Below are 20,137 nucleotides of genomic sequence, written 5' to 3'. Positions count from 1 at the left end.
AATTTGTTTTGTTTTTGCAAAGCTTCAGTTTGTGGTTAAAGTGCACAGGTTTTTCCCCCTTTATTATTTTTTAAAATTAATTTATTCAGGTTACATCTCAGTTGTTATCCCCTTACTTGTATCCTCCCTCTTTCACCCTATTCCCCTCCCCTAGATCTGTGACAGAAGGGGACCTCCTCCCCCACCATATGATCACAGCCTATCGGGTCTCATCTTGGTAGCCTGCCCTCCCCACCAAGGGGAGGTGGTCAAATATGGGGCACCAGAGTTCATATCAGAGTCAGTCCCCGCTCTCCATACAACTGTGGAGAACGTCCTGTCCATTGGCTAGATCTGAGTAGAGGTTCAATGTTTACTGCATGTATTGTCCTTGGTTGGTGCAGTAGCTTGAGCAGACCCCCCCCCCTGCCCCCGGGTCCAGATCTGCTCATCATGATGTTCTTCTTATAGGTTTCTAGGACCCTCTGGATCCTTCTATTTCCCCATTTCACCCATATTTCTCTCACCTAGAGTCCCAGTAGGAGGTCCCCGCATCTATCCCAATCTCCTGGTAAGTGAAGACTTCCATGGGACATGCCTCTTGGGCTAGTGTCCAATTATAAGTGAATATATACCATGGGAGTCTTTCTGAGTCTGGGTTAACTCACTCAGTATGATCATCTCTAGTTCTATCCATTTGCCCACCAATTTCAGGAATTCTTTGTTTTTAATAGCTGAGTAGTATTCCATAGTATAAATGTACCACAGTTTCTTTATCCATTTTTCAACTGAGGGACATTTAGATTGTTTCCAGGTTCTGGCTATTATAAATAAGGCTGCTCTGAGCATGGTTGAGCATATGTCCAAAATATATAGAGAGCTCAAAAAATTAAACACCAACAAACCAAATAGCCCAATTAAGAAATGGGGCTCAGAATTAAACAGGGAATTCTCAACAGAGGAATATCCAATGGCTGAGAAACACTTAAAGAAATGTCAACGTCCTTAGTCATCAGAGAAATGCAACTCAAAATGACTCTGAGATTCCATCTTACACCTGTCAGAATGGCTAAGATCAAAAACTCAAGTGACAGCACATGCTGGCGAGGATGTGGAGAAAGAGGAACACTCCTTCATTGCTGGTGGGAGTGCAAACTTGTACAACCACTTTGGAAATCTATCTGATGCTTTCTCAGAAAACTGGGAATAGGGCTACGTGAAGACCCAGCTATTCCACTCCTTGGAATATACGGGAAAGATGCTCCACCACACAGCACAGTTGTTTTTATGGCAGACCATCTGGAATTATCTAGAAAAATGTCTACCGGTTATCTGTGTGGAAAGATTTGGTTAATACTTGATGTTGGTTGATAATTCAGGTATAGTGCTTAATATGGGGTTCAGTGGATGTAACTCCCAGAAAATGTTAGCTGTATTTTCATTATTAGAGTTGATTGAAGTACACCTCAGGTACTCTCATGGGATTTAAAGTGCTCTTAGAACTCTTTTGTAGACAACCAAAAGTAGTTTCTAGGGTTGTAAATACTTTATTGACAACTTGTGTGTGTGTGTGTGTGTGTGTGTGTGTGTGTGTGTGTGTGTGTGAGAGAGAGAGAGAGAGAGAGAGAGAGAGAGAGAGAGAGAGAGAGAGAGAGAAGAGAGGGAGGAGAGAGGGAGAAAGAGATTGATTGTGCTTATGTCCAAATGTTGAGGTCACAAGATAGCTTTCTGTAGTCATTTTCCTTCTTTCCTTGCACTATCTGTGCCGAGGGATTGAACTCAGCACTTGGGCTGTGCAGGGCGGGCACTGTGGTCTATGACTACTCTCAGTGCTTCCTGCCTCAGTTCATCTACAGAGATCGTGTCCTCCAGGTCCAGATCTGGTGCTGGAGCCTGAAGCAGCACAGAGCTGACGGGTTGGGGCTGAAGCACAGGGCGGCAGGGTAGCCTGGCATCCTTGCCTCCAGGAGCACCAAGGGAGCCATCTGCAGAGACTGTTTAAACCTGTATAACCCAGGTTGGCCTTGAACTCTATGTAGTCAGGGATCCTTAGTTTTACGTGGTACTGGTGAGTGGACCTGAGGCTTTGTACATGCGGCAAGTGCTCTATCAACTGAGATAGTCCCAGCCCTGCCTTTAATGTTTCTAAAGTTGGTTAACACATTGATTTTGAGAAATCAACCAGTTCCTAGAAATAATTATTCCAGATTTTTTGCTTTTGCTTTTGTTTGCTTGTTTGTTTTTGAGACAGGATTTCTCTGTATAGTACTGGCTGTCCTGGAACTCACTTTGTAGACCAGGCTGTCCTCAAACTCAGAGATCTGCCTGCCTCTGCCTCCCCAAGTGCTGGGATTAAAGGTGTGCATCACCACGCCTGGCCATTACTCCATTTTAAAATTTAGAAACCTTAGGGTGTTTTTCCTTTAACCCTGTGTTATAAGTAAACTTGTCATATGGCTGTAGCGGTGTAGCCTGCAGTCTCAGTACTCTGAGGATGATGGCCTCAAGGCCAGACTTATAAGTTAAACAAGTGTGTCAATGGGGCCGCTTTAGTTATTAGTTTACCATTACCTTGGATCAGATTACTACAAAACTTAGCACTCTGAAGTATAGGCTATAGATAGAGCTCAGTGGTAGAGCTTGTGCTTAGCACAAATCAAGTGCAAGGTTCAATCCCGAGCATCAGACCAAGCAAAATCTCCCAGATGACAAGCATGTACGTGAGGCCAGGCACCAAGGACCTGAGGCTGGGCGGTTCTAACTCAGTCTCTTGTAAGATTGCAGACAAGATTTTTGCAAGATCATCATCATCCCCAGACCTGCCTCTGCTGTAGTATCTGCTCCAGCCTGTGGTTCTGAGCAGATTACGGCTCTCATCACATAGGCCTTTATGTAGGCCACCTGTACATAGTAATCATGGCTGCTTCTGCCAGACAGTGATGAGAGTCCCCTATGATATAATCGAAGTAGTTTATGGCTCGGCCTTAGAAGTAACATCCCATCATTTTATTTTTTATGGTATTGGTTACTTAGACCAGCTCTGGTCAACACAAGGTGGCACTTCTCAGTCTGTGAATACAAGGCTAATTATCTCCATTATGCCAAAGCTATTATTGAAGCAATGTGTATTTCAAAGAAATGATACAAAATTACTGTCCTTAACCTTGCAGCATGGCAGAGTATAGGTTCTGTTTTCAGATTGCCTCAGTAATGGTACTTAAAATTCTTTTTCTATAATATAAATAATACTCTGTTTCCTCTTGTCAGACACTTGTGCATAGGATAGTGCCTGGCACAAAGTAAATAGTCAATTATTATTTGTTTAAACTACTTTGTAGTCGTTGGGCTAACTTTCTTATTTATTTATTTATTTATTTATTTATAGATGCGGTTTCTCTGTGTAGCCCTGTCTGTCCTAGAACTTTCTCTGGCTGGCCTCAAACTCAGAGATCCACCTGCCTTTGCCTCCTGAGTGCTGGATTAGAGGCGTGCACCACCGCACCCAGTTTTAGTTAGACTTTCTTTCCTTTTTAAATTCTTCTTTCATACACTACATCTCAACTGCACGTTCCCCGCCCTCCCCTCCCTCCCCTCCCTCCCCTCCCTCCCCACCCTCCACTCCCTCCCTCCCCTCCCTTCCTGCCTCCTCTCCCTCCCCTCCCTCCACTCCTTCCAGCTCCACCCCACCCCCTTCCCCGCCTTTCTCCCCAGATCCATTTCCCTTCAAAATAAGAACAGCCGTTCAGGGATAGCAAGCAAGCATAGTATAATAAGTTACAATAAGACTAGGCACAAACCCTCACATCAAGGGCTAATGAGGCAACTCAGTGAAAGGGAAACGTCCCAAGAAGAGGCAAGAGTCAGAGACACCCCATAAGGTATGTGCACAGGACCTGGCTTAGACCCACATAGGGTCCATGACTGTTGCTTCAGCCTCTTTGAGCCGCCGTGAGCAAGTCCTGCTTAGTTGAATCTGTGGACATGTTCTTGTGGTGTCCTCAGCCCCTCTGGCTCTTACAGTCCCTTCCATCTTCTGCAGGGGTTCCCTGGCTGCTCCTAGGGTGTTTGGTTCTATCCTGGTCTATGGGCTATGCAGCTTCTGGTTGCTGGCCATGTAGGCAGTGCTGGGCATGGGCTTCTCCTCATGGAGTGGGCCCCAGTTAGACCAGTCATTAGTTGTTCACTGTCACAAGCTCTGAGCCACCATTACTCTAGCACATCTTGCAGGCAGGACATGTTGTAGGTTGAAGGTTTTGTGGCTGGGTTGGTGTCCTAGTCCCACGACTGGGAGCCTTACCTGGTTACAGAAGATGGCCGCTCCAGGCTCCATGTCCTCCATCACTGGGGGTCCTCACTAGGGTCACCCATAGATTCCAGGGAGTTTCCACTGCACTAGGTTTCCACATTGCCCCCCCCAACAGTTTCCATTGTCTCTCCCTGTGCTTTCTCCCTCTATCACCCCCCAGCTGATCCCCTCTGTTCCCATCCCCCATCCTCCTGCAATCTTCGTCCACTTTTGCTTTTGTAAAAACACCTGATGCTGTGTTTTGAAAAGCAATTAGGACAGCAGGCTACGAAGAAGAGACTTGATACTCTATGAGCATATACAGGGGGAGGAGGTCCCCCTCAGTCACAGTCATAGGGGAGGGGAGTAAGGGGAAAATGGGAGGGAGGGAGGAATGGGAGGATACAAGGGATGGGATAACCATTGAGACGTAATATGAATAAATTAATTAAAAAAAAAGAAAAGCAATTAGGTGTGTGTGTGTGTTTTGTTTTGTTTTTAGTTTTAGTTTACAGTGATCTTACTTGAAATAAAAATGATGGTAGTATTTGTCTTTAAAAACGAAAAGGAGAAAAAATAGGTATTAATGGGAAAAAGCTGGAAAGTGTTTGATAAATTATATAAGGAAAGCATTTGGCTTTGGTCAGAAATGCAGTTGCTAGTCAGCTGCAGGTGAGCCCATCTGGCATGCGTGTCATCATTCTGAAATGTCCGTGGGCTCTCACAGTCCCTGCCTTGTTGCCGTTAGATTCTTACATGGCCTCATCTTCAGGAACTGCTGTGGATTTGCAGCAGGCTGTCCGTGTTTTGTTTTCATGTTGCTTCTGATATAATCAATACAAAGAGGCACTCTAGGAGAAGTTTGGGTCTCTAACTTCTTGGCAAACTAATCTGTGAACAAAGTAAATAACATAGGTTTTGAGAATCGGAAACAATGACAAAAGTAATCATCATAGTTTATTATGCTTTAAGGTATGTGTAATACTTAAACATTGCTGAATAAATCTCTTCTGACTATTAACTAACACCCCTTTCACTTTACCTAGTATATACAAGGTGATTCCTAGCCTTGCAAGAAAAAGAATAAGGTAATAATAATAAATTTGGCCTTCAAGGAGTCAACCCTTGATTTAAAATATACATACTTTTTTATCTGTGGACAATTAGACATTTCTATCTGTCACTTAGACTTCTGGACAATGAGGAGTTAGGCTGTCCAGGTGTATTAATTTATTTCTAAATACCTTTAAAATATTTTTATTTAGCCAGGTGTGGTGGCACACGCCTTTAATCCTAGCACTCAGGAGGCAGAGGCAGGTGGATCTCTGAGTTCAAGGCCAGCCTGGTCTACAAATGGAGTCTAGGACAGCCAAAGCTACACAGAGAAACCCTGTCTCAAAAAACTAAAAAAAAAAAAAAAAAAAAAATATATATATATATATATATATATATATATATGTAATTTTTTTTATGTGTCCGGTGTGGATCTATGTATGTGATTGCAAGTGCCCACGGAGTCCAGAGCGGGTGTCAGGTCCCCTAGAGGTGAAATTGCAGGTGGCTATGAGTCACCCTTAGCCCCTCTATCCTTTCACCTTTAAAGTAAACAATTTATTTTTTTAATTAATTAAACATTTTTTATATTTTATACATATTATTTATATTATTACACATATATACAATAAAGTAAACATTTTAGCATAATAGTTGTGAGTGTGAGTCCTGGAGATAACAGTACCTGAGATCAGGTTCCACTTCTGCCATTTCCGTATTCTGAAATGTTTAATGAATGAATGAAATTTTACTATGTGTGAGAATTTTGCCTACATGTATGTCTGTGCATCATTTACATGCCTGATGCCTGCAGAAGCCAGAGTTGAGAACACATCCCCGGGAACTGGGGTTGCAGATGGTAGTGAGCTGTGTTGCTGGGAATAGAACTTGGGTCCTCTGGAAGAGCAGCGAGTGTTCTTATCTGCGAGCCGTATCTTAAGCGCGCATGGTAGCACACATGGGCACGCGCGCACACACACACACACACACACACACACAAAATTTGCGAATGGTTTGGGGTTTGCCATCTTAGGCTTAGCCACGCCAAGATCACCAAAGTGCACAACGGTATGGAAACCAAGCATCTGTGGTACTTGGCACTGGTAGAGCCTGATGTTTACCTAGAAAACCGGAGGACATTGATCACGGTGGAAGACCAGCCTGCCTCTGGACTGAAGATAACCTCACAGTGGGAGAAGAACGCTAAGATCAAGGCAGATGCAAGAGGGCTGCAACTCAACTTGCACTGTAGGATGGACTTTGACATCAGCAAGCCTGTCTGGGCACTCGTGCTGGACTATGCAGGCTGCCTATCTGGCTACTAGATGAATTTTAAGAATGTAAAGTCTTCCCAGCACTTGGGAGGCAGAGACAGGTGGATCGCTGTAAGTTCGAGCCCAGCCTGGTCTACAAAGTGAGTCCAGGTCAGCCAAGGCTAACTCAGAGAGACCCTGTCTCAAAAAAAAAACAGAAAAACAAACAAACAAACAAAGAATGTAAAGTCTCAAGTGATCCAGAGCAACTTTTCAGTTGGCTACAAGACAGGAAAGTTCCAGCCTCACATTAATATGAACTTCTGGGCAAAGTGTGGTGTCTCCATTTACCCAGAGAGGAACAAAAAGTTCGATGACATTGTCAGTCACCCCTGGAGAGCAGGAAGCAGTAACACCTCAAAACAGGGCAATGTGTCAGGCCAACCAACCAAACAACTGCAACCTGATTGGCTTAGGATGTACTTAGAACCTGCAGCTAGGCATCCAACTGCACTGTCAGCTCTAGATGGCAAGATTGTCAGGGCCAGTGCTACTGCTTAGCATACAGCTGAACATGAACGAACACTGTGCAGTCATTTATTTAAACTGTCAGTGTAGCTGCCTTCGGAACTTTATTTATTTTTATTTTGGCTTTCAAGACAGAGTCTCTCTGTGTAGCCCTGGCTGTCGTGGACTCACTCTTGTAGACCAGGCTGGCTTTGAACTCACAGCGATCCACCTGCCTCTGCCTCCCCAAGTGCTAGGATTAAAGGCGTGTGCCACCACGCCCAACCAGAACTTTAAAATTTTTTAATATTATTTTTTATTATTGTCAAATGGAGGGAGGGCACTCTTGTACGTGTCATAGTGTGCATGGGGCAGTCAGAGGAGAGCTCTGGAGAGTCACTCTCTCCTGCTATTTTTATGTAGGTTCTGGGTAGGGGACCCAAGTCATCAGTCCTGTAAAGCAAGAGTCTGCCCACTGAACCATCTCATTGGCCCTGTCTGGTATTTTAGACAGAGTCCTAAGTAACCCAGACTGGCTTTGAACCAAACACTCCTGCCTCTGCCTCCTCTGATCAGGTTCATTTAAAGTGTCTTCAGAGGATAGATTGGGAGGGCTCCCTCAGTTCACAGATGCCCAAGTGCAACCTAGCTAGAGACAGAGGGTCAGTTCAGGAGTCCTCTCCTACCACCTTCTATGAAGACTTGGTGATTTTTTTTTTTTAAAGACCATAGATGGCTTCTCTTTTCTTATAAGCACAGAGAATGGAATAAATTCACTAGCTGCTAAAATAGCATGGTGTTATAGATACGTCTTTCATTGCTCTGACAAAATACCTAATAAAGCAACTTGTTTTGTTACTTTTCTATTGCTGTGGTATCCCCAAGGCAACTTACTTTTTTAAAAATATATTTTTAATTTATGTATTCACTTTACATCCCAATTGTAGCCTCCTCCCTCCTTTCCTCCCAGCCCCTCCCCTTCTCATAAAAGGGGAGCCCTCACCCCAGCATATCAAGTTGATCAGGACCAAGCTCCTCCTTGTCCACTGAGGCCAGACAGGCAGCCCAGTGAGGGGGAAGTGACTGAGAGCAGGCAGCAGAGTCCACGCCATCGCCAGCAACCGCCAGCTTACAGGGAGCCACGTGAGGATCTAACTGCCCATCAGTTACATGTGTGACCAAGGCAACTTGTAAAAGAAAACATTTAATTTTGCTTGTGATTGAGAGGATTGGCACTGTGGCCATCACGGCATGAGACAGGAGGGCACGCACTGGAGCAGCCCTGAGACGTTGCCCCTGTAATGCCAACACTTGTGGGTGGTGCAGGAAGAGTCAGCCACATAGAAGTGCTATGGCCAGCCTGGGCTGATGAGACCTTTGTCAAACAAACGAGCAAAAGGATATTTCTGAGTATCACCTAGACCTCCAGCCTTAACGTGAGCCAGCCCCGGGGCTGGGAAGTTGGCTCACCGTTGAGGGCACACGTTGCCTTTCTCCCAGCTCCCACCTGTGGTTCACAGCCATCCTCTCTCTCATTCTAGCTTAGATAGCCTCTTCTGATGTCTGTCGGCACCGTTTGACTCAGCTGCGTGTGGTGCACATATATAGGCAGAACACACACATAAAATGAATACATTAAAAAAAAAGAGTCAGCTTTAAGGTGTTAACATTGCAGAGGAACAGAGGGAAACTCGGTTCTAAAAATGATCCTTGAGAGAAACTTGGCCCTGATATAGGTGCTAGTTTTGGGGTTTTAGGTTTTTGGGTTTGTTTGTTTGTTTGTTAATCTAGAAAAAGCTGCAGGTGGGAACTGGTAATGGCAATTGGCACTTTGCTCATCTGTATTAACAGATAAAAGTGTGACTGACTGAGCACCAGCCCGTGGTTCCTGACTGTGATATAAAAGTGTGACTGTCTGAGCACCAGCCCTTGGTTCCTGACTGTGATTGCAGAAAAACTTGGCACTTGTTGATGGATAGAGCCATCTGAGAAGGACTCTTCTTTGTTTGGTTTGGGTTTGGGTTTGGGTTTTTTCGAGACAGGGTTTCTCTGTGTGGCCCTGGCTGTCCTGGGCCTGCTTTGTAGACCAGGCTGGCCTTGAACTCACAGAGATCCGCCTGCCTCTGCCTCCCGAGTGATGGGATTACAGGTATGTGCCACCACACCCAGCCTGAGAAGGACTTTTAAAAATAGCTCTTTGTGGGGTTGGAGAGATGGCTCAATGGTTAAGAGAACTGCCTGCTTTTCCAGAGGACCTGAGTTCAATTCCCAGCAACCACATGTTGGCTCACAACCATCTATAACGTGATCTAATGCGCACTATATACATAATAAATAAATCTTTAAAAAAAAAAAAAGCTTGCACCGGGCGTGGTGGCGCACGCCTGTAATCCTAGCACTCGGGAGGCAGAGGCAGGCGGATCGCTGTGAGTTCGAGGCCAGCCTGGTCTACAAAGTGACTCCAGGACAGCCAAGGCTAACACAGAGAGACCCTGTCTCAAAAACTAAAACAAACAAACAATAAAATAAATAAATAAATAAATAAATAAATAAATAAATAAATAAAGCTCTTTGTGCCCTGCTTACACCAAAAGTATAGCCTACAGGGTGTGGCAACTGCTTGTTTTGTGTTGTTGTGTCATTTCAGTCTATAGAGGGTGGATTTGATAAAGCCAGTAACTCAGGGAGTGATTCCTCTTGTTATAGGTGAGTTTGTTGTTGGCGGTTCACTGGCAAAGTGTGAAATGGTTGCCTGGAGTTCCAGCTGTGAGCTCGGCAGCCACGTGGTGACACCACTAGGGGTGTAGACTAGGCCTCTGCTGTAGTCGCACCACTCAGTTGAATTTTTAGAACTTTAATGTACCTTTTAAGTTTCCATTTTGTATGCAGTTATATCTTCTTCAAATGCTATATAATCAGCATCACTTAAAGTAAAACTTGAATAAAGTATTGAAACCCAAAATGAGTGGTAGAGGTCAGTGGAGGAAGAAACGTAAGGTTTTCAACTGGCCTTCACGCATGCACACATGTGCACACAGCACACACAGCCATGGCACAGGATATTTGCATGAAATTGGCTTTTGAAGATAATGCCGTAGTTAATTTTGAAACTCATAAGTTAGATGTTGATTCTCTTAATAATGAATTATTTCTACGTAAGTTCCCAAGTTAGTATATGTATAAGATTGAAAAAGGTGTTTATTTTTTTAAAAAAAAATTTTTTTCCCAGCATTCACATTTAATAGATACTACAAAAAGAATAATGGGCTGATTTCTGTGACTGGTATATCAGATGGTCAGCCTCAACAGACCTCAGGCCATTCCCAACACTTGAAGAAAGTCTCCCCTGACCCACCATAGGAAAGGTGTATCTTGAGTCAAAGCACATTTGTGTTTAAGCATGAGTGGAGTACAGAAGATTTTCTTCTGGCTTCTCTGTGCTGCCTGACAGAAAAATGGCCCAGTGCTCACTTCTGCTTAGAGAAATACTCTTTGCTCTTTTGGACATCAGGCTTGATGGCATCATTGCCAGGTGTCCAGCTGGCAGTGTCCACACTGCACCATGTTTGTCAGTGAACTGGACGATCGGCACTAGTCTCAGGATTTCATCCACAGAGCGGCCCACAGGAAGATGGTTTATAGTGACCTGGCCAAGGTTACCTTTGTCATTAATAATAAAGAGGCCCAGTCTCAGGATCTCATCCACAGAGCGGCCAACAGGAAGATGGTTTATAGTGACCTGGTGAAAGATACCTTTGTCATCAATAATAAAGAGGCCCCTGAAGGAGATGCCTTCATCAGCCTGTAAGACTCCATAATCCTGACGGTGGTGTGCTTGGAATCTGGGACAAGGGGATGTTCACAGGCCACACTCCTCCCTGTTTCCTGGGTGCATTAATCAGTGCCAGATGACAGAAGTCAGAATCCACAGACGCTCCCGTCACTTGGCAGTTGAGCTTCTTAAATTCCTCTGCCCCATTACTGAGCGCAGTGATCTCTGTGGGGCAAAGTAAAATCCAGAGGTAAAAGTCACACAACATACTTTCCTCTGTACACACTTAGGCTGATGTCTTTGAGTTGTCCATCTGGCATAACTGCCGTGGCGCTGAAGCTAGACAGGATGCCCAGTTTGTGTATTTCCTGCAGAAATCCTGCAGTCAGCAGGGTTGAGCAACAGGTCTCAGGAATACGGCTGTGAGAAGGCAGGAAGATGATGAGAAAAACTTAATTTTAAAATTCATTTTCTTATTTTTACACTAGTGTGTGGTGAGGGCTACAAGCCATGATTTGTAAGTGGAAATTAGAGGACCGCTTGTGCAAGTCTGGTGTCTTTACCATGTGGATCCCGGGGTGGAACCCAGGCCGTTAGGGGTGGCAGTGGGAACCTTTGAGCCATCTCTCTGTCCCTCCCCCCAAAGTGTTTTGAGTCTTTTACATATTGTTTAACTACTAATTTTCCATATTCTAGCTGAAAAAAACCAAGAATCAGATAAGAAAAGCATCTAGCAAATAGGGATATTTGTGTGTATGTAATGTTTCTTTTTTGCGTTATAAAAATATTTTCAAAATTAAGTTGTTCGTGTAGCTCAGTGAAAATACTCAAGATCATTGAATTGCATGTATATTTTTGGGATTGTATATTTTCTAAAAGTAAATGTTAAGGTATATGAGTTATATCTCAGGAAGTCTGTTTCTAAAAAGCCTGTCAACAGCCAGGCATAGTGATGCACACCTTTGATCTCAGCGCTCAGGGAGGCGGAGGCAGGCAGATCTCTGAATTCAAGGCCAGCCTGGTCTACATCGTTTGTTCCAGGACAGCCAAGGCTACTCAGAGAAACTCTGTCTCGAAAAACAAAACAAACAAACAAATCAAAAAAAGAAAAAAAAAGCCTGTTAACTTGTACGTGCATATCTGTTGCTGCTACTGACTTTTCTGGTCACCTAACGGGAAATTATGTGACCAGACACACAAAAGTCAGCAGGAAGCACCTGGATCTGAGTGTAACTTAGGGAATCTCATTCAAGGTGGATCACAGAGTGATTGTGATATACAGCAGGTGAGTAAGGGGGGAAAAAACCACCAAATATCTGATTATTTGATTTTTTGAGGAATGTTGTTTTTAACAGAGGGTTAGGGTCTTTTGGTTGTTTTGTTTTGTTTTTTTGTTTTTGTTTTTGTTTTTCTGAGACAAGGTTTCTCTGTGAAGTCTTGGCTATCCTGGACTCACTTTGTAGTCCAGGCTATACTCGAATTCACAGAGATCCACCTGCCTCTGTCTCTCCCCACGCTGGGATTACAGGTGTGCGGAGCCACGCCCTGCTGGGTTAGTGGTTATTTTTGTTTGTTTGCTGTTTTGTTGCCATGAGTCCCTCTGCCGTAGTCTTCCAGGTGCTAAGATTCCTTGTGTGAGTTCCTGAAACATACTTTGTTTCAGGACAAAGTTGCTCAAGGCAGAGTTGTTTGAAGACAAAGTTCAAGACAGAGTTGCTTGTTTATCAACTCTGGATCTGAAGTGTGTCTTCAGGGTCATCCTATAACAAATCTGTGCTGTTTAAACTTAAAGGGCAGTCAGGAAGGGCCAGGAAGTGTTTTTAACTTCAGACAGTAGCTCAGTAGCTAGGCATGTAGATTTATTAAAATTTCTTTCCTGTTTGCTACCTTCTGAAGTTAGTAGCACATCCTGGCTGGTCCCGTATCCTGAAAGCAGCACAGTCAGTGTATTTGGTGTGTCTGTTTCCTCTAGGATCTCCTTCCAAGTCCTCGCATTGCAAGAGGCGTGAACAAAACTCTTTACATAGATTGTACACAGTTTGTTGTAATCAGTTTCCCACACAGCCCTGTTACTGAGCCTTGCTCTGAGGCTGCGTTAACAATCTGTCTGGCACAGGTTTAATACTGATTAGTCCCCAAACAATTCTGGGGTGATAAAGAGCAAACAACATTGGCTTGCACCCAGTCCAACTGCAGCTGTTGAAGCTATAGTCAGCCACATGAAGACCTTATTTTGTTTACAAGATGAGGTTAAATTAGCATAGCAGGAGCAAAAACGAAGAATGAGACAGAGAGGACCAGGCACTGCCTGTCAGTCATTGCACAGTAAAGCTGCTAAACAACCTGGGCCTGATGGGGTTGGAAGGCTGAGGACACTTTACTCAGGTGATCTTATGTTACCTGGGACTGGGAAGCGAATATACAACCCTAAGGGTAACCAAAAGTCACACGGAAGACGTTTGCTGAAAGTCCTACTGAAAACGGTGTGTTTGAATAATAGATCAGAACTCAAGATGACAATCTAGACACTCCTCTTAGCCTGTTGTGTTTTGAGTGTGGGCCTCTCACTCAGTTCTGGGCCTGACGTGGATGTAGGCTGGACATTAATGGGGCGGGACTCTGTCTTTGGGTTTCTGGAGACTTCATTCAAGCCACACGTGAAGGCCCAGGTTTCTAACTCTTGCAGTACAAGGTGGAGCTGAGCGATGGAAACCTTATTTAGATTTCTCAGTTTTTGCCTAAAGTTCTTTTCCTCTTAGAGGACCATTGTGCTGTTTGCGCTTAGTTGTCTCATGTCCTTAAGCTTTGCTGTCTCTGGTGTCTTTGGTAGTTTTGGTGAGTACGTGCCAGGTATGAGCTGCTCCTCTTGAAGTGTGATGTTTACTCCTGAGACAGACTTGTGGAGTGGAATGTCAGGACCGTGTGTGGTCTTATAGGAGTGTTAAGCTGCCTGGCCCACTGCAGTGACTGGCAGTTCTTGGCACTCAGCGTCCTTGCAGCATTTGGGGATGGCAGGTTCCAATACGTAGCTCAGGATTCAGCTTTTACAAGTCATTTAGTTTTGTCACCATACTTTGTTCGCTTTCTCTTAATATTTCTCTTGAAATTAGCCTTAAGATGTGTGTGCTTTCCCCCACACAGATAACTGGTACAGGTGACTAACTAGTAATTATTATGTTAAAGTTACTTACCTTCTTTGCTTGTACGCTACATATCACTGTGTGTTTGACTTGAACATTTCACGTTTAATTGCTTTTAATTTTTTAATTCTTATTTTCCATTCATCAGTATCATTTTTGTTTGTTTTTGCTTTGTTCATAAAGATTTTTGTTTCTGTCACATTATGTAGTTTTGTACCAATGGCTAGAAGCAGATCGTCATGGCAAGAGCCCAGATACCTCAAATACAACTTCAGGTAAAAATAGTGGAAAAAAATAAATGGGGTATTAGAAATCATAATTTTAATTTACCCATGTCCCATTATGAATGTTTTGTAAATTTGCTTAGACAAAATTATACATTTTTGTATTTTGTTTTTTCATCTGCCTCTTAATTTTCATAAAGACCTAATTTGCTTTAAGTCTTGAAAAAAATGTAATTTACTTGTCTAAGATGTCTTGGCATGTATTTTCTATTTCCTTGGGAGGAGAAGCTTAATTAAAGCTTAAATTTAGTAGATTACTTGGTATCTACTAAATTTAATTTACTTGAAACTAGACCAGTATATAGTTATAGGAAAGATATTAACATTGTAGCTATCTTTCAGCAGTGGTAAAAATTTAACATAGGGCTCTTACAAGTATATATAAATACTTGAAGAGATTTACAGTCCTTACTTGGTTCAAGACTGTATTTAAAAGGTGAATTTTAATTTATGTGAATCCAAAATCTCAAATCCAGTCATTTCTCCTGCTTAGTCCTAACAGTAAATTCTGGAGTAGTGGCACATAGCAATGTGCATTCTAAATGAGGGGTAGGTTGCTCTCCAGCTTCTACGGCCCTGACATAGTGCTGGAACTTGTTTCCCCTCTCCCACTGATGCCAATATGAATAGCATAGCTACAGTCACTCGTTTCTAAACCCTTACCAGTGGCATCAAATTCTTTCCTAAATTTTTAAAAAAAGTAATATTTGCCAAGATAGCTGTACATACAGCAGTGGTCTTTCTTGTTGCTCATTTATATATTAAAAAAAAAAAGTTATATAAGAGAAGCAGGTGCTGGTGGTGCTGGTAGCTGAGGTGGTGATAGAGTTAAGAGTGGTGGAAGTGTTCCCGAGGTGGAGGTGCTAATAGTGGCACAGGAGGAGGTGGTGGTGGAGGAGGAGGAAGAGGAGGAGGTGGTGGAGGAGGAGGAGGTGGTGGTGGAGGAGGAGGAAGAGGAGGAGGTGGTGGAGGAGGAGGAGGTGGTGGTGGAGGAGGAGGAGGTAGAGGTGGTGGTGCTGGTGGTGGTGGTGGAGGAGGAGGTGGTGGAGGAGGTGGTGATGGAGGAAGAGGAGGAGGTGGTGGAGGAGGAGGAGGTGGTGGAGGAGGAGGTGGTGTAGGAGGTGGTGATGGAGGAAGAGGAGGAGGTGGTGGAGGAGGAGGAGGTGGTGGAGGAGGAGGAGGTAGAGGTGGTGGTGCTGGTGGTGGTGGAAGAGGAGGTGGAGGAGGAGGTGGTGGAGGAGGAAGAGGAGGTGGAGGAGGAGGTGGAGGAGGAGGTGGAGGAGGAGGTGGTGGAGGAGGTGGTGGAGGAGGAAGAGGAGGTGGAGGAGGAGGTGGAGGAGGAGGTGGAGGAGGAGGTGGAGGAGGAGGTGGTAGAGGAGGAAGAGGAGGAGGTGGAGGAGGAGGTGGTGGAGGAGGTGGTGGTAAATACATGCTGTTTATGTGTTTCGTGCTTTTATGAAATTCTTTATGGAGGTAAATTGGCTGTGCCTTAAGAAGATTGGTGTCCACAGGCAACAGAACAATTATATTAAAAATGACAGTGTAATGACATCTCTGATTTATCTTCTGTCCCATTTATAACTTGATATCTGAGTGAAAATGTTACTATTTTAACCATGCCCAGGCAGGAATTCATTAAAAGTAACTGTTACAGGGTAGTTATATCCTGGGGTATGTGCTGTTTCTTCTGTTCCTGTGGTATTTTACCTTTAGAGTTATGAATAAAAGTAGGTATTTCTGAGCCTTAGATTGTAGGCAAATGACAGGATTTTTTAGAGCTTTGCTCTGACAATAGCTGTCAATAGCATAGAGTTTTGGAGTTTGTTTGTCTGTTTGTTTGCTTGTTTTTTGAAATGATGTCTCTACGCAGCCCTGGCTGTCCTGGAACTCACTATGTAGACCAGGCTAGCCTCAAACTCACAGAGATCCGCCTGCCTCTGCCTCTGCCTCCCAAGTGCTGGCATTAAAGGTGTGCACCACCATGCCCAGCCTACTAGCATAGATTTTTTTAGAACCAGAGGACCCTTTTTTTTGTCTATTTATTTATTTATGGACCTAAAGTAAAGTGAGATCTAATCTATTTTTTAACAATATGAATTGTCTTAGTGTTCACACGAGTATCACTTAAGAGCGTGCGTTTATCCAGAGGTCAACAGTTTGAACCCTGAATCCTGTGTTCCTCAGTCACAGTGGCTCATGGGCTGGTTAATATTTATCTACTCAACTTTTGGTCATTAGCTAATCTAGTAGCAAGGTATAGAAACTGATACATTTTAAGGAAGCATCAGTTCATTTGTTTCTGTACTGAGAAAGGCTGGCCTAGGGTTCACAGTGACCCTCGAGCCTCTGCTTCCCGGATGCTTGGATCATAGGGGTGAGGAGCACACGTAGTTTAAGATCTCCCTCACCGTTTCTCTCCCAGAAGTGGGAGTGCTCAACTCTTAGACTATGGAACCACATACTAGCAGGATGCAGAGCTATGGCACTTGGCTAAATAAATCTGGAAAATCATCGTTTGTCAGGACTTTAATTAGAAGCCATAGTTTAGTTGCTTTCAGCAAATATATTTAAATTATGTGCTTTATTCATAAAAGTTTCTATATATTTAATATTGTAGTTTCCAACAAAATTTTAGTGTAACATTTCCCTTCTGTGATTTCTTTTTAACTTTAATACAACTCAGAAGTATCTTTTCATATTTTTATCCCAAATGGAAATTGAGTTATCTAGCAAGATGCAGTGCCACTTCTAAGGCCGCTTGCTTTGTCATGCTCTTAATTATGCAAATACTGATAAATTACATTGATAGCTTTCTATAACTATAGTGTGTGCTTAATTAGAACTTAAAAGTAGAAAAACACCCGGGCCCTTAATCCCAGCACTCAGGAGACAGAGACAGGCGAATCTCAGTGAGTTCTAGGGCAGCCAGAGCTATGTAATAGTCTCATAAAGAGCAAAAGAAGGAAAGAAGGAAAAAGAAATAAGAAATGATGACATTTCTTGGAGGTCTTCTCATTCCTTGATACCAGCTTTTTGACATTGAGTGTTTAAGATCCATCAGCATCAAGCTGTTTTATGAAACTGAGGTATTTAGAAGTAACAAGTCTTACAAAAATTAATTTGGTCAAGGGAATGATGAGCAAAATTTGATTACTCTCACTGAATTTTTATTTGTGGAGGAGGAGGAAGAAACAGAGGAGGAGGAGGAGGAAAGGGAGAAGGAGGTGGAGGTGGTGGCGGTGGTTTCTCTGTCTAGCCCTGGCCAACCTGGAATTACTCTGTAGACCAGGCTGGCCTTAAACTCAGAGATACACCTGCTTCTGTCTCCCAAGTGCTAGGATTAAAGGTGTGTGCTACCACCACCTAGCGTGAACATACATACATATTCTACCATTATCTTTCTAGAAATTGATAGGTGATTTGGGCATAGAATTACTAATTTCTTTAAAAAGTTAATGTGTTTAGTGTATTTTACCAGTCAGACAGCCCAGCAGGGATGGCTCTGATTCTGCTGGTTCAGTCACTGAGAACCTCTACCTGTATGTCAGACAGTTGTGTGGCCACTTAAACAAAACTGCCTCCTCTGCACTGCTGCATTGGGTTTGTGTGTAAAACTTCAATCTCGTAACCTTTAGTTTAAACTACTTCAGTGAGATGTTTTTATATAAATTTTTATCACCATATGTTGAAATGAGTATAATTACATGACACCAATGATAATAGTATATATTGATTTTCAGTGTTATAAATAATGCTGAGGTTTTAAAAATTCATATTTTAAAAGTTTTTAATGTAGAGGTCTTCTCTCTCTCTCTCTCTCTCTCTCTCTCTCTTTTTCTCTCTCTCTGTCTCTCTGTCTCTGTCTGTCTGTCTGTCTGTCTCTCTCTCTCTCTCTCTCTTTCTCTCTGTCTGTCTTTTTTAAATTAATTATTGAGACAAGGTCTCACTGTGTAACCTTGGCTAGCCTGGGATGGGACTCACTATATAGAATTTACAGAGATCCATCCAACTCTGCCTCCTGAGTGCATATATTTTTTTATTGATAGTTCTATAGTTGACAAGTATTTTTCAACTAAGGTTGTTAAGTATAATCAATAAATGTTGTTTTAAAATACATGCATTAGCCAGGCGTGGTGGCACAGGCCTTTAATTCCAGCACTTGGGAGGTAGAGGCAGGTGGGTTTCTGAGTTTGAGGCCAACCTGATTTATATAACAAGTTTCAGAACAACCAGGGATACACAGAGAAACCTTGATGATGATGATGATGATGATGATGACAGTAACAATAATAACAATATTTTAAAAGGTTATATCTTTTTAAATTCCAATTATTAATTAATTATTAACTATTGGTTGTAGGTGAAAATTTTGACCAGAGTCCTTTGAGAAGAACATTCAAATCCAAAGTTGTGGCCCACTATCCTCAGAACATAGAATGGAACCCTTTCGATCAAGATGCAGTGAACATGGTATATATATATTTTTCCTCTATATATTTTTGTTTATTAAGATATAAATGATGCTCTTACTCTGCCTCTCTCTGTGTGTGTCTCTGCACACACACCTCTCTCTCTCTGTCTCTCTCTCTGTCTCTGTCTCTGTCTCTCTCTGTCTCTCTGTCTCTCTCTCTCTCTCTTTCCCCCCTTTTCTTTTCTCCCCATGCTCATTTAAGAAACTTCTCTATAGCCTAAAAAAAGATATAAATGATAAATGTCTGTATTACTTAATTCAGTTAATCCTTTAAATTATATGAGACTAATATTTTTAAGGTTTTATTTTTCAGTGTGTGTATGTGTGCCTCTTTTTGTATGCTACGTGTGTATGAGTGCCCACACAGGCCAAAAGATCCCCGGGAGCTGGAGTTAGGAGCGGATTGTGACCCACTTGATGTGGGTGTCGGGAACCAAGTTCAGGTCCTGGAAAAACATAAGAGCTCTCGGACACAAGGCCGTTCCTTCTCCGCAGACCTGTCTTACAGATGGATAAGCCGAGTCTCTGAGAAGATACATGCCAGGTCCCCACACAGCTGCCACAGTGTGTTAGCTGTTAGTGATCCACAGCCCAGCCTCAGATCCTCTCTGCTTCCTGCTGTTCGCTGTGTGGGTTTGTACAGCACATAGGTGCTGGTAAACAGCAACGGCCTCTTTGCTTGAGGGAAGGAACGTAATGTTTCCATATATCAAGGAATAATGTATAATAAGTTTATATTTTATTGTTTTCACAAACATCAGGAAGATGGAAAGGACTTTAAAATTACTTATTTACTTGACACTTGTGTGTGGGCTCCGTTCCTTCTCCCATGGAGCGGTCGATCAAGCCCAGATGGTCAGGTTTGGTTATAAGCGCCTCGGTACCCACTGAGCCATCTGACCAACAGTCTTTTGTTTCACTAACCCAGACTGGCCTTGCACGATTGGCAGTGGTTCTGCCTCAGCCTCTCAAGTGCTATGATCTCCATACTGGGGAGGGAAGGGGAGGAACTTAAATGCACCATTTAAATATTGCTAGGAACTTGTTTGTTAAGCATTTGAATCCATGTAATATGTTGCCCAGTAGTGAGATTAAATCCCCTGGGCTGCAGCAAGATGGGTTCTGTTGTTATTAAGAAAGAAAATCCTGCTGGGTGTGGTGTGCATGCCTTTTAATCCGAGCACTCAGGAGGCAGAAGTAGGAGGAACTCGGTGAGTTCGAGGCCAGCCTGGTCTACAAAGTGAGTCTAGGAGAGCCAAGGCTACACAGAGAGACCCTGTCTTGAAAAACCAATGATGATGATTATGATGGCGACGATGATGATGATGATGACGATGATGATGACATTAATACAAATAAAGAAGAAAGAAAGAAAATCCCAGTCATTCGATTT

General features: G+C 43.1%; 1 protein-coding gene across 2 annotated transcripts in view; it reads left to right on the top strand.

Moving 5' to 3' along the window:
* The window catches only part of Dennd5b (DENN domain containing 5B), a 145,435-nt gene that overhangs the window by 16,993 nt on the left and 108,305 nt on the right, over positions 1 to 20,137 (top strand). The window contains exons 2-3 of one of the 2 annotated variants that reach the window (XM_051155628.1): positions 14,199 to 14,264; positions 18,634 to 18,743. In XM_051155628.1, coding sequence (XP_051011585.1) covers positions 14,199 to 14,264; positions 18,634 to 18,743 — 176 coding nt within the window. The remainder of the gene's footprint in view (positions 1 to 14,198; positions 14,265 to 18,633; positions 18,744 to 20,137) is intronic. The other variant, XM_051155629.1, reaches the window with a different exon arrangement.

The sequence above is a fragment of the Acomys russatus genome, chromosome 13 (genome assembly GCF_903995435.1).
Source record: "Acomys russatus chromosome 13, mAcoRus1.1, whole genome shotgun sequence".
Lineage (NCBI taxonomy): Eukaryota > Metazoa > Chordata > Mammalia > Rodentia > Muridae > Acomys > Acomys russatus.
Note: the sequence above shows the minus strand (reverse complement) of the source record. Positions and strands in the feature narration are given on the sequence as shown.